Source organism: Haemaphysalis longicornis, unplaced genomic scaffold (genome assembly GCF_048455015.1).
Source record: "Haemaphysalis longicornis isolate Haplotype H1 unplaced genomic scaffold, Haemaphysalis longicornis Haplotype H1 scaffold_5, whole genome shotgun sequence".
In the NCBI taxonomy this organism is placed as follows: domain Eukaryota; kingdom Metazoa; phylum Arthropoda; class Arachnida; order Ixodida; family Ixodidae; genus Haemaphysalis; species Haemaphysalis longicornis.
In genome coordinates, this window is record NW_027526385.1 from 116523660 (window position 1) to 116538681 (window position 15022).

At 47.8% G+C, this 15022-nt stretch overlaps 1 protein-coding gene across 1 annotated transcript in view; it reads left to right on the forward strand.

Annotated features, from left to right (window-relative positions):
- The window catches only part of LOC144138697 (uncharacterized), a 218673-nt gene that overhangs the window by 145687 nt on the left and 57964 nt on the right, over nt 1-15022 (forward strand). The window contains exon 2 of the mRNA XM_077671099.1: nt 3098-3262. Within this exon, the coding sequence (XP_077527225.1) occupies nt 3098-3262 (165 nt within the window). The remainder of the gene's footprint in view (nt 1-3097; nt 3263-15022) is intronic.

Below are 15022 nucleotides of genomic sequence, written 5' to 3' on the forward strand. Positions count from 1 at the left end.
GAGCAATTGCCGGCAGCTATGCAAGGCTAAGTCCGCCTTATTCAACAATACTTACTACTACTCTGTACACCGCACGGGGATCTTAAATGTCAGTGAAATCTTGGCACACAGCCGTTTTCGCTTCTCCCCTCCATCTGGGGTACGACCACCGCGGTATTGATGGAACCCGCGTCCTTGAACTCAGATGTTGATTGGTTATGAGTTTTAACGCGCCGACGCTACACAGACAATGAGGTGCGCCGTAGTGGATGGCTCCGGATTGATTTTGACCACGTGGGGATCTTTTAACATCCGCCGAAATCTCGGAACACACGGGCGTTGCCTTGTACTCAGCAGCAGTACGATAGCCACTGAGCCACTGCGGCGGGTGAGATGTAACATATCGCATTAGGCTTTGAAACAACATTTAGAACTCCGGGCCTCCGGAAGGCTCAAATGCCGTCAGGCTATTTTGGGTAAGTGCTCTCGCACTCTAATGATGAGTCCAATTGTGTCCGTCTCTTTTCACATGTCTTTTCACTTTAGTTTACCTCCTTCCAAAGCGATTTTTCCCAAGCAACCTCGTCTGCCTTTCCAAAGCAATGTAGTAGTGTTGAAATTGTCGAGGAGGTAACTGTTTGCTCATTTTTATCTTGCCGGATATCTCACCTCTCTGTTGGGATATACAGGCCATTGTAATTGCCACCGGTGCTGCATCTACCGGTACTGACGGGAGAGAAATTCATCGCGACGCGCGCTATGGGTGAACGTTTTGTGTACCAGCAGCGTATGTCGCGTTCTCGACTTCTCTCAATTATAGCTTGATACAGATAGGGTGTCAGCCTGGCGTTTACACCTAACGTTCAACGACGAGCAACCCCTCTACGACGTGCTTTTGGTGCTAGAATAGACGGGTACATGAAAAGTTACAGGACAAGTGCATATATGATCGTGTTGACTTTCACGTGTTCGTCTATTTTAGCGCTACAACCATGCCGTCAACTATACTCCAACCCGCCCAGCTAAAAGTTCGTCTCAAGCAAATTCCCTTCGGAGACTATCGTTCGGGGAATCTATTGTATAGTTTTCTGTGCTTTACTTGTGCAATAAACCTTGTTGATTTCCCTGCACAATTAACCTTCAGTTCTAGCTGACCACGTGGCCTCGTGTGCAACAAAGTGCGCAGAGCGTTCTGTGCTCCATTTCGCAAAAGTCGATGCATTATGCGCCCGGCCGCTATCTTTCCCATCGCCATGATTATCGGGAGAGCGAAGCGCGCGGGGTTTTTTGAAACTTCTACTTGTGCCGCGTTTTTCTCAAGCTGTTTTTTTTTTTTTTTTTTGGTGCGCGACGATCGGCCGCTACTGCGTTTCGAATCCCCTGATCTTATCGAACGTCGACAGCTCCTGTCCGCATGGAATCGTGACTGGCGAGAGATACAAAATAAAATGGAATGTAAATAAATGACGCTCGTTGGCTTGCTTTTCCGCATTTTCGTGACTCTTTTTTTCCCCAATCCTTCCTTATTGCGGCAGTGTGTGTATTGGCGTGGCCGTGTCTGGTACACTTAACCGCGTGCGCCTGATTGCATTGCATGTGTTTCGGTCGAGTTCGGCTTTCCTGTTCTCACGGTTTACATTTGGACTCCTGCGCCTTCGCCTCCCGACTGATTCGTATCGACGCTTTTTTTTTCTCTTCTTCCCAGACCGGCGGCGTATTTGCTGGGTGCGGTACCGTTCGGCCGCCCTACCGTGGGATTCAATTTAACCGGAACTCGTTCGCTGGGCCTTCTTCGACATTTGTTTGTATACTGTAGCGGGGAGGTGGGGCGGGCGCGTTGGTTGCAGGGCGGTGGCCCCCCATACTTTCGATTCGCTACCGTGTCTCACCAACCGAATTTAGCCCTTTGGTTTTGGCATTCTGTAGTACGGTTGTGAGCCGCTAACACGAATCACTTGGCAGAATTTAGGAAATACCAAAAACTTGCCGTTTTAAGATATTGCGTGAAGATATGACTAGCGTTAGCTTGTGATAGCCCTCCAAGTTTCTATGAACAAAGCGTGCGAATGTTTGAACATGTTCAAGTCGAGACCGCGACAGAGACCTTCGTCTTTTTGACGACTCCCGCACGTCCAAATCATATAACCCTTCCCGTTGATGACTGTATAGCTGAGCGAAGGGCAGGCTCAGCATTCTTCAGCCGACATGTTAAACCTTGCGAATGATGTATTCGGGTCAGATATATCGACCTATTGAAGGCGATTGAAACATGGTTCCATATAAACGATATTTTGTTGGACTTTTAATGCATGAAGTGTGGACAAATATTCTAATGTGGGTGCTGAGGCGTTTGAGTTGAAATTAATTATTCGAAATATCGACTTCAATGTTCAACTGGCTCGACTGTGTACTGTTAATCGACACGATATTCTGTTGGTCGTCGCAAAAATACGAGCTAACGATATCTTAGCGAACATCATAGCATATTTTACGATCGACTGTGCTTACGATAGCGGCGTAAAAAAGCATTATGGTGACACCCGCTCCTTCACAAGTACTTTTTACTGTTCGCTGTGCCAATGTTGCACATCCTGGAAGGGGTTTGAAGGGAATGCGCACGGGGAGGGCCAGTCCACGTCTACCGTTGTTCTCACATGTGTCGCGCTTTCCCCTGAACCCACTTTTTTATAATCTTAAACAACGCAAGAAATTATTTAAAAAAAAAAACGTTTCAAATTGCGCGGTACGCAGCGTAAAAGCTGACACGACGAAGTGAATACTAAAAACAGAGTGATAAGCGAGTTGAGTACGTGCTGGTATTCAACTGACACGATCAGTTAACGAAACAGTATACAATCGCCAAGTCGTGTTCTTTTGCGGTGGCTTAGGTCTGCCGCTTCTAATCGTACAAACCTGGTTCTGTGACGTCATAACGACCTCGCCGGGAAGTGGCTGTGGAGTTGTCACTGCTCTCTCTGTTTTCCCTTTGATATGTAGACCATCTGTTTGTTTCACTGTGTCCCCTTAGCCCCTTTGTTTGTTTTGACGTGAACAGTCGAGAACGCAGGTGGCCCCATTTTCTTTGCTAACCCGTATATTCTTTCTCCTCTGTGCGCAGGCGTGGGCATCGTGCTGATCACGGTGAGCGGCATCGCGTGGCGGCTCACGTCGCACGAGGCGCCCTCGTGCCGCGCCATGCTGGGCCTGAGGGGGGACGAGCCCCGGAGGTTCGTGCCCAGGGTGCCGCCCTACGGCGGAGGCAGGCCCAGCCACCCGTACGCAGGTGAGGAAGCAAGGAGGAGCAAGGAGCTGCTTATCTGCCGCCGTCCTGCTGTAGCGATGCTGCCCGTATTAACCCTTTGAGCCCTGATGTTTCTCTTACAGAAAAAAATTTTTTCGTTGTCTTCTTTAAAGCAACAGACAATCGATTTTTTCGAGTATATGTTCTCTATTCAAAATAAAAGGGCATCCTTTAAAGCACCCTAACGAGAAGCATTTTGCTGATAGCGCCCTAAAAATTTCTAAATCGAAATTTTTAGATCTACGAGCAGTATGCGTCCCTCCCAAAAATAATGCAGGAAACCATAACATACAGTAGCGCGACAACACACTTCTGTCTGTATGCGAAATGAAAATCGATATTGAAAAACTTGTCGCCAGCTAAAAAAAGTGTAAATCGCAGGCTTGCTTATTCCTTTATGTGTGTTTTTTTTTTAATTCACTGGTCTATTTTGCACAAACGCATCATCTGTTGTGATGGAAGATAGGTAGAATTTGGCTTCACGTTGTGGAGGTCGGCAGTTCGGTTCTCCCCGGGCGCGTCCTTTTTTTGTTTGTTTGTTTGTTGAAGCTGCCGTTGGCGTATTTGGAAACTGAAATCGAATATTTCGGCAGAAGAAACGCCCCTGACTCAGGCAGAATCGTCAAAGCTCCTTCACTGGGCCTGTTTACTGAACGCTGCCGTTGAATATGGGCGTGGAGGCTCAGGTAGCCGCACTATAGTGCCTAGAATGTACTGATATTCTAGGCACTATAGCCACGCTGAGAGTAACCTAAGGGCGGCGGGTGGTGTGTCCTAAAAAATTTCGAAATAATCTTTAAAAATACACATACAATTTAAACTTACACAAATATTTGTGTTAAAATGTTGCCAATGAGGGAATAAACGTTTGAGCAGTTACAGTTGCTGCTAGGTTTGCAGGTCGCGTGACCGGGACACATATTGTAGTGTCAAGTTTCTACACTACGAACCGCCACCCTTCCGATTTCAGAAGGTGTGGTGCAAAAATAAAATTATTTCCGCCAATTTGTTTGTAAATAGCTTGTGGTAACCTGGCTATATAAAACGCTGGCTTTCATATCAGCTATAGAACATATACGCGACAAAAATCGGTGGTCCGTCCCTTTAATATTTGTACCCTGTAAGCGTAAAAACGAAAAATTGAGCGTGTGATACAAGGCATTGGTGATTTATAAGCATTACGTCTAATTAAGTCATCAGGCAATTAAAATTTAAGTTTTGAGCAGAAACATTTATTTTGATTGTTTTCCTAAACATTAGAAAGAAAGCATTAAGTCCACATGGAAAAAATAAGGTTGGTAGATTTTTAGCTTTACAGCCATGTCATCAAACTAGGACTTGGGGCCACCCTGACGTCAGTTCTGCCTTCACGGCAATGCTTTCGTCTTTCTAGCGTTGAACTTTAGCAAAAAAAACGCACAATGGTAACATCTATCTATAGAAGCATCCTTGAAGAACTATTTCCTAGAATACTAGCTGTTTTGGCCTTGTTCCCAAACTGCTGGAAGTCTTTTGCTTCATTTCCTAAGTGGACGCCAGGGCGAAATGGCAAGGCAAAAACCCTCATACGCCTCGTCGCTTAGTCGACCTTTACCGTTTTCTAGCCAAAATCGCTCATCATCGCTCAAAAATCTAGTGCCATTCCATTCTGCGTAGGTGGATGACCATCAGAGATGTTTTCGGGTGACTGGTAGACCAAAAAAAAAAAAGGGCCCATCTCCCCGTGAGGGGGACTCGAGTAAATGCGTCGCATAGGGGGTGGGTGTATTGCGTTAACGTTTAGTGTTTGGGGAGTTGGTGGTAGTGAATGCGTTGTATCAGCAGCTTCTTGACGTAGTTTGAATGAGTCAAGGATATAAGGCGCGTTCGTAGCCTTTCATTCTGTGTCGGTTTTGTGGCGCAGTGGGAAGAGCACCATGTACTTCGCGTTCCGCCCACAGGTAGTGAATGCGTTGTATCAGCAGCTTCTTGACGTAGTTTGAATGAGTCAAGGATATAAGGCGCGTTCGTAGCCTTCCATTCTGTGTCGGCTTTGTGGCGCACTGGGTAGAGCACCATGTACCTTGCGTTCCGCCCGCAGGGTCGTGGGATCGAAACCAGGCGCCGGTAAGTATTATTTTTTTATATAGTGTAGGGGGAGGGGTGCGGACCTGTTGTTGAGAGCGAGGAGGGTAGCGTGATGCGGGAGAGGAGGAGTGGGGGAGAGGGCGCACCTGGAACGGCTGTTGTGTACGCCGAGGCACGCCGACAACGCCGGGTGACATCGTGAGTTAAAGAAATGCTCTGCATTTAAAACTCCCGCTTTCATCCGCACCGTCGCGCCGGGGGAGCGCTGAGCGTAATTGCGGGTAGGCTTCACTGGGCGACACTTGCTGTGGGAAAGCCAGCTTCCGAAGACCGAGCTTACACAGATACGCTTAGAGTGAGCTTCACCCCTAAGCAAAATGTCAATGCTACGAAGACATGCTTCAGGGGCATTCAACGCCATTTTCTATCAAAATATGAAGCGTCAGAGACGAACAGGTGGCCGAAGAAAGATCATGTGGTGAATTTAGAGGGGGGTGGCTGGCTGTTCTCGTCCTGTACGGATGCAAAAAAAAAAAAAAAAAAAGGGGGAGAGTTAGATTATAACAGCTCCGATGTGAAGAGATTCTCCTTCAGAATCGTTCTGTTACACGAGGCGTTTCATAACGCTAGCTGAGGCATTAGAAAGAGTTGGCCCTCCACGGTACGCCTCAGATGTAGATGGCGGAAGGACGCAGCCAAACGAGCGAACATACAAGCAGTGAAGATGTGAATGTGACTAATTAAAGCGGAAAAGTATGGATGACAAAGCGAGATTTTGTCGACGTCAGTATAAAAGTTGCCGGTAAAGCAGTCACGCCGAAAAAGGAGTATCGATATGTCGATGGTGGACAGGAACGTGGAAAAACGTGAAACTTGGTAAAGCACGTGTGTCCGTCTTTAATGCATCGCCACTGGGGCTTCCTCCGTCGGCTCGTCTAGGGATAACGTAAAAGACCACCTGAATTAACGTGTCGTCATTTTGGACGATGCACGGCGCAGGGTCTCGAAGCTGCGGTGGTGCTGATTGTAGACAGTAATTACCTTTCTGAAGTACTTGGTTGTTACATACAATATAATAGTAGTTTACATGCAGCAGATAAATGCAGCTAGAGCCCTGGCGGAAGAACGAAAAAAGGGAACAGATGTTTTAAAGGGCCGTTGCAAAGGCGCTTCTAGTATATAATTATAAGAAAAACGTGCGCCTTAGTTTCGGAAGAGAAATAAGCAGCAACACTTTAGTAACGGAGTTTCAAAAAAAAAAAAGGCAGGGAAATACAGGGAAACACAGGGAACTTCGAAACACTTGCAATTCGTTCGCCCTATGGGAGTGTCGGAACCGTTAACAGCAGACGCTGTTACGCTGCTGCTTTATATGCAAATAAACTTAGCCGTTAAGTTAGCCCACCCTTTCATCCCTCTTACCATATTATCTAGCGGCATCGTTTTAAGTTCTCGTTAAAATTACCATAGTTTTTTTTTCTGTCTAGGCAATGTTTCAAATGAACGAAACTTGTACCGAATGAACGTAACTTCGTTGTAACGCCCCTTGAACTGAAGCCAGTGAGCGTTTGTGAACGCGTTCAAGCATTTTTTTTAACTCGACGAAACCTCAAGAGCTCGTTTAAGATCGAGCTTGTCCAGTTGCTTTTTTGATCCCGTGAACGTCGTTTGTAAGGTGCACGCAGAAGCGGAGGTCTCGCCAAAGCTTTTACGCGTCGGCGAAAAAAAGATGTGACGGGGTTTCGTGGAGATCTTCGATACGAATATCGGTGCCGCGGTGAAATCCACATTACCTGAGACATGCGTTTAGATGTTGTCATGTGTACTGCCCATACGTTGTTCAAAGGCACTTTTTGAAACGTTCGCCTTTGGCGCATCATATTTTGGTGCAAGATGGCGCATACTGCACTCGGTAAGATGTCTTTTGAGCAATGCACTTCTGTTTAGGAGTGAAGCCGACTTTAGTGAGGTCGGTGTAAGACTGGTTTTTGTAAGCTGGCTTTCCGACATTGTTTGTTGGACAGTGAAGTCTACCCCAAAAAAAAAAAAAATCTGCGGGTATGCAGCAGACGACGACGGGGTTACGAACGCCAAGCGTAAGCTCAATGTCCGTCGGGACCAAATACCTCGAGGCGGAAAAGGCTAGGCGTTGTTGCCGTGTCTACAATCCCACTAAGGCATTTTTTTTTTCTGGCGCAACGGGGATGTTTGAGCAGTTTGAGCGAGAGTTTCTGGCCAAAGAATTTTTTAAAAGATAGACCAGGGGCGGTATTCTCGCAACTGTCCCTTTTGAAAACGTCCCTTTTGAGTCCCTTTCATCGTGACGTACTTCCGGTTTGGCAGTGGGCGCTGGCAGTAGGTTTGTTGCGCTCGCGTTACGTCACCTCCGGTTGTTTGCTTTTAGTCAATCAGGGCTCGCCAAAAGGGACACTTTTGAAAGGGACGCAAAAGGGAGAAAACACGAGAATACCCCGCCCCAGGTTGTGTCTAGTTATGCGTCACTGTGGGCGCGCGCGCACACGCACGCATGCGCGCGCACGCATGCGCGCGCACGCATGCGCGCGCACGCACACGCACGCACGCACACACGCACGCACGCGCGCGCACGCACGCGCACACACACACACACACACACACACACACACACACACACACACACACACACACACACACACACACACAAACACACACACGCACGCACGCACGCACGCACGCACACACACACACACACACACACACAAACACACACACGCACGCACACACACACACACACACACACGAGAGAGAGAGAGAGAGAGAGAGAGAGAGACCTTCGTTCGATGCCCGCGAGGCAATTTAAGTGCAAAGAAAGCGAACGCCGGTTAACGGCGAGCAACAGCTCGCATTCCTCGGTTACTATGCAAATCGCTCCCAAAGGGTTGACGACGTTTCGCTGGAGTACGCCAGTCATCACCGGTTCCCCCGAACTCGCATTTCTGTCGAGCTCCAGTTAAGCCCGCCAAGCAGAGCGTCCTTCGCTTTCCTTTTCTGCCGCGACTGCGAGAATATTCGCCGTGCTCTGTTTAAACGACCGCGCCGGAGCACATACTCGGCTGTTCGAAGGGTTCTGTTTATGAACGTGCGCATGGGCGTCGCTAGGCGTCGGGGATGTTTGTTTTGAACTCCACAAGGCGCCGACGCAGCCGTTGACTCATCGGTTGCTCTAGAAAGAGGGAAAAAAAAAGGATAAACAGCAGAAGATAAGCAAGCAGCCGGTAATACCGGGAAAGGTGTTCCCGAAGTGCTTCGCTGTACGCGCGTATGCAACGCCTAACGGATCGATGCCGCAACGAAGTTTCGTGGAAAACGTGCCTTGCGCAGGCTTCCTCACGGTTCATTTGCGCTGCGCAGCGGGCGCGAACGCGTTTGCAAGCGAAAAAGAATAAAAAAAAGAGAGGGCGGGAGTTTTAAAACACGCCTGCAAAAACTTTGCAGTCTTAACAACTCTTCGGCGGCGTCGCCTGCAGCTCTTTTCGAGAACAAATGGTTATGGCTCGGCGTCATCGCAAGACGCTACTGGGTTCCACGAAAAATTCGAGGACGGGGGGAGGCCAACCCGAACGGGCCGCCGTACTTTAAATTAGGCGGTTCGCGAGGCATACCGGTGTGCAGAGGTTGCTATTCAGTTTTTGGTTCGCGAGGTGAGAGTTGTGGATGGGCCGTAAACGAGAACGTTCTTCCGCCGCTGTTGCGGCAACGGCAGTTAGGCTTAAGTACGTGGCCTGGTATGCGTGACGCATAAGCGCCCGCGAGTGTAGGAGAGTGCCGCAAAGTGTCGGCTGCTGCAGGTGTTGTGGTGGGCTGCGGTCGATTGAGAGTCGCGTCGCACCAGCGGCATTTCCGGGTCGCGTGTTTAGTCGAGCAGATTTACGGGTTTGCCGCGGGGTTGCCAGAAATAAGGAAAGAAAAATGTTCCCTGGCGCGGTTGCATTGTTGCGCTGCAAACTACGCCCGAAAAGCGGTGAAATTTGGTGGTGTTGTTGTCTTCTTTTTCTTTTCTACGATACTTTTTTTTTCTTTTTGAGTGTTGCTAGGCGGTTTGGCGAGTATCCACCACCATCCGACTTCACGCTAACTATAGATTATCACGCTATATAACAATCTACCGCTCTTCTGAAAGCGTTATAGACGCATAGGTGCTGTTATGCGGCCCCAAACAACAGTCCCCAACTCACGCGACGGGGGTCCTGTTCTAGCGGCTGACTCGTGATTCCTTCCTCTCTAAGCACTCCCGTTTGATTTGCGGCCTGTCGCGAATAGTGGGATAACCTGGGATTTAAAAAGCTCTAGCTTTTAAGCATCTTCTGTCTGAAAAAAAAAAAAAAAAATGTCTGTGCATTGCGAACCTTCCAGAAACGTCATTCGCCGGAGGAAAAATTGGATCTGATTAGTAGTAGTGGCTATACCACGACGACCCCATGCTCGACACACTAGTGGGCTGCAAGATAGCGTCTTGGTACAGTTAACCGTCGTTATAACGCATTCCTTAGGGCAGAAAACTGGTTTCGTAATAAACGATGATTCGTTTATCTGACCTCATCGCTCCTGTGTTTGACGTGTGGCGTGCACGGTGGCGTCCGACATTTTTTTCTTGGACTGACCAGTGCATGCGGTGAAGCGCTCCCCAGTCTAAAATCACAACAGGAATACCACAAAAACCTAACGAGAATTCCTGTCGTACACACACACACAAAAAATTGTTGTGACAACACAAGTCTTGTCACGACAAAGCCGTCCGTTGTTACGACACACAATTCCGTCGCCGCGACAAAGTCTATTTTCTCAACGACAAACCTTTATGTAGTCACAACAGAACTGCCATTTGCGCTACTTTTCGCAATGGGAAATAACATTCAAACCAAGTCCAACTACTGATGGGACACAAGGATCACAACAGGACCGGAATTCGACCTGAGTTAACATCAAAATCATGACAGGAATACCACACACGACTGAGCATCAGCATCACGACATGACAAGAATGCGGCAAGACGACAGTACGACACGCGAAAATACGACAAAACTACAGAAATTCTTCTTGTCGCCTTTTTCGACTGGGTCAGCTTTATTGAAACTTCGCGGAGTGGCCGCCCCGCATTCCTCCTTCGACGAGAGAATATTCTCAAAAGGGCACTGGGTCGCCAGGAGAGATATCTTACGCCTAGTCCTGAACCTTTGAAGGACGCAAACATATGCGACTCTTGCCGTTTGGCTGCGAATAGTTTTAAAAGGCGCCACTCGGGCGGAGCAATTGCCGGCACCCCTCGCAAGGCTAGGTCTGCATGTTTGTTAACAACACACTCACTTACTTAGAATAAAATGGATTCGCTATAACGAGGGTTTACTGATATGCAGGACTCCCTGATTATGTCTAAGTCCTCTGAACGCAGATCTGGCTTTTCGTTATAAGTGGTATTTCGTTTAAAGAAACGCGACTTTCTTTCCATGCATTCGAGTGGGTCTACCCGCCGCGGTGGCTCAGTGGCTAAGGCGTTGCGCGGCTGAGCACGAGGTCGCGGGTTCGATTCCCGGCCGCGGCGGCCGCTTTTCTGATGGAGGCGAAGAGCAAAAACGCCCGTGTGTTCGAGATTTCGGCGTACGTTAAAGATCCCCAGGTGGTCAAAATTAATCCGGAGCCCTCCACTACGGCGCGCCTCATCGCCTGCGTTGGGTCTGAAAATAAAAAAAAAACTTTGAATAAAGCGGGAAATTTAAACAAAGCGTTTTTTTTATGCAACGAGGGTTATTTTGTTTCATTTTAATTACCCTTCGAGCCACAAGTTTTGTTCAGCCGGCATATATATGCCGTGCGCACAAAGTGTATAGCGCAGTTTCGCTGAACGTGTTCGGTCTCAAGCGCTAAGACATGCGGGATCAGGCAGTGCGGCAGTTTAGTCGGCCGGGAAAGGCTTTTCTTTTGCGCTGGTTCTCACCCTCCACTGCGCATGCGCCGCGCATCTCGCATGAGTGCAGTGTGTCTTGATCTTTTTACCTAACCACGAGCACACCGCGGCCGTTCACCGGCCGGCCAGAGTCACTGTTAATTATTCCCACGTCTGGACGAAACTCCGGCAAAGCAAGGAATAGCGACGAATAATTAACGGCGACTTTGGCTATTCAGTGAGCGGTAGTGGTTCGGCCGGCTGGGTAAAAGATCAAGAGGGACTGCTCTCTGCTGGCAAGATGAGCGGCGCATGCGCAAAGAACACTGGAGGGGGAGATGGAAGTGCAAAAAGAAAGATCACTCTCCTGTATAGTTGTGTCAATAAAGAGCTAGTTTCATTCCAGCTCGCGGCTATCGACCCCCTCCATCCTTGCGTGCGTGTTCTCGTTTCTTATTCGATTTAAGGTAATTTTTCATTGCGGCGGGCTGGCAGGACCGCGGATCTCGCTATCAATATTGGCCACGCAGATGGAATTTTCGCTCCACCGTTGCCTCGGAGGCAAATCTGCGCCCATTTTCGTATTTTTTTTATCGAACTCGTCCGTGCAGACTTTTGTGTATTTTGTGGTCGTTTTTTGCGATTTTTATTCGCAGCCTCGTCGTTTCTTGCGGCGTGTGTTGTTTCGTTGCATCACCGAGAGGGCGGAAGTAGTTTTCTTGGAGGGGGAAAACCTTCTTCTGGTGGGTCGCTCGCCGCGAAACGCAAGCACAGCGCAGTGCGTATACGTACGCCCGCAAAGAAAGAACGAACAATAAAACTAACAGTAAAAGCAAGCTGGGAGAACGATGATGGAGCGGGAAACACGACGCGGGAGTTTTGAACGAGGCGAGAATAGCGGTCACCGCTTATGGGACTCCGGAATAGTGTCTTTGCCCTTCTTCGCCGAGGCGAGCTCCGCGGTTTCTGGTTTCGCTTTCCGGGAATCGGTAATAGCAATCTCCTTTGTCGCGTGGGCGAAAAAAGTGTTTTCTTTTTTTTTATTTCCCTCCAGGAATTTCGACCTTTGGGAAAAGAGTTTGCGTAAGGCGACGCGGCAAAGACGTAATCGCTGCGGTGGTTGCGTTAGAGTGCATTGCTTGAGAACGCTGCCTCGGGGGATGAATTCTGGGAACTGCGCTGCTTTTGCTGGGTGGATGACAGTGTCACGTCAACCCGGGAGGCGGGAAAAACAAAATGAAAAGAGGGGTTTGGGGTCAAGTATGTGAGCCGTAAATGGTATAATATTCACAAAGTAGATGACGGTTACCACTGGTTTTATGAAATTGCTGTAACTGTCAATCCGGCGGGACGCTGTAAAGCGAGATCGTATGTGGGAGGCCATAATTAGGAAGTTGTTGCTTCGACGAAGAATGCAAAGGCTCACCACCGATATTTGCGCCTAAATCAAAACCAGAATTGAACGTATCGCGTTACAAGTAATGGATAACTTGTAATCGATTACATTTTGTTGTATTTTTTAACGCTTCAGTTACTTCCTTGCAAGAATTAAAGACCCTTGTAACTCGATTGATTGATTGATTGATTGTAAGGTTTAACGCGCCGACGCAACGCAGGCGATGAGGCGCGCCGTAATGGAGGGCTCCGGATTAATTTTGACCACCTGGGGATCTTTAACGTGCGCCGAAATCTCGTGCACACGGGCGTTTTTGCTTTTCGCCTCCATCAGAAAAGCGGCCGCCGCGGCCGGGAATCGAACCCGCGACCTCGTGCTCAGCAGCGCAACGCCTTAGCCACTGAGCCACCGCGGCGGGTGGCCCTTGTAACTCAATTACTTTTCTCCTGTAATCGATTACAGCATCACCCATTACATTATTTCTCTATACCAGAAAATGTTATTTATTTACTATTCCCGGAAGTGTTTTTAAATTTGACACTGTAGCGTTCTCCACAAAAATAACCTTCGATGAAAATTTGATGCCGAGACCAGATACGTTGCCAAGATAATGGCGAGATAATTCTACCGACTCGATTTACCGGTGACTTCGCTTTTTCGCCACGCTATAGGTGTAATATGTGCTGTCGTAATTACGACGTTGTTTGGAAAGTAACGTGAAAAGTAACTGATTACTCTAGGGTAATTTGGAGGTTAATTTTTGAGGCTGTAATTGTAATTTTAGTCGGTTACTTTTGGCAGTGAAGTACTGATTGTTATTGTAATCAGCACGAGGACGCGGGTTCGATTCTCGGCTGCGGTGACCGCTTTTCTAATGGAGGCAAAAAGCAAAAACACCCGTGCGTCCGACATTTCGGCGTACATTAAAGATACCCAGGAGGTCGAAATTAATCCGGAGCCCTGCACTACGGCGCGTCTCATCGCCTGCGTTGCGTCGGCGCCTTAAACCCTACAATCAATCAATGTTATTGTAATCGGTGACTTTTTTTCGGTAACGTGTAGAAGTCTGCTCAAAACCACTGCGTTTTGTTTTCCGTTAGGTAGCAAAATTATAATTAGGACGTTATTGGGCGCATTCGAACCTCTCAGTTGCCATTCATTCATTCATTCATTCATTCATTCATTCATTCATTCATTCATTCATTCATTCATTCATTCAAAGCCCTTTAATTGCAGACGGTCAATTTTCTGGTCAATATAAACACAATCTATCGTTTAACCATTCTTTGTAGAACTTTGTATTATTTGTGGCCGGTCAATTTCTAAATGTGACCAGCGTTCAGGCTGCGGCGAATATCGATCGGCAAAAACTGCCGTCGGTACATTAGCTTTCTTTTTCGTTATGCGCCCGTGGGCCGAAATGTGAAGGCGTAGCTTTTACGTCACTGCCGTCGATCGATATCTCGGATGACACGCGTGCTTGGGAAATTTGAATAAGAGGATTATTTGGCCCCCGGAGGGATTAAAATTCCAAAATCCGAACTTTTGGCCCCGATGCATGCAATTAAATTTTGATCGAGAAAGTGCGTTAGGGCCGTCCTGGTTTTCTTGCTCGTGCCTTTTCTGACGTCCGCGAGCACCGGTATTACGCGAGCACCGAGAAAACGTCGGTTCTGATTGAGATTCCGTACTTCTAGACATTTTTCATTAATCTTGAATAAAACAAGCGATGTACGAATAAAAATACAACGAATAATTGGAACGCAACAGTACAAAAAAGGTCGAAAACGGTGTGCTGCTGAGCCCAAGGACGGGGGTTCGATTCTTGGCCGCAGCGGCCGCTTTTCTGATGGAGGCGAAAAGCGAAAACGCCCGTGTGTTCGGGATTTCGCCGCACATTAACATCTCCTAGTGGTCAAAATTAATCCGGAGCGCTCCACTACAGCGCCCCCCATCGCCTGTGTAGCGTCGGTGGGTTAAACCCTACAATCAATCAATCAATCAATCAATCAATCAATCAATCAATCAATCAATCAATCAATCAATCAATCAATCAATCAATCAATCACAAAAAGGCCAAAAATAAAAGAAGGGCAAGAAAACGTTACGAGAATCATACCCATATAGTATGCAACATGTAAAATGCCCATTAGTTGTTTTGGAGGGCACAAATCTTTTCGTGCTGTCAGCCGCAATGCAAGGCAGAAAGAGCTTAGACCAGCGCTTTCAAACCGGCGTAACTCTGCAGTTGAACATTAATGTTGCGTTTACCGCATTTTAATGACAGTTGCCCACGGGCTTTCTTCATTTTACGAAGTTCCCGATTTAAGGAAAGAATTCGGGGGTCCCCATTACTTC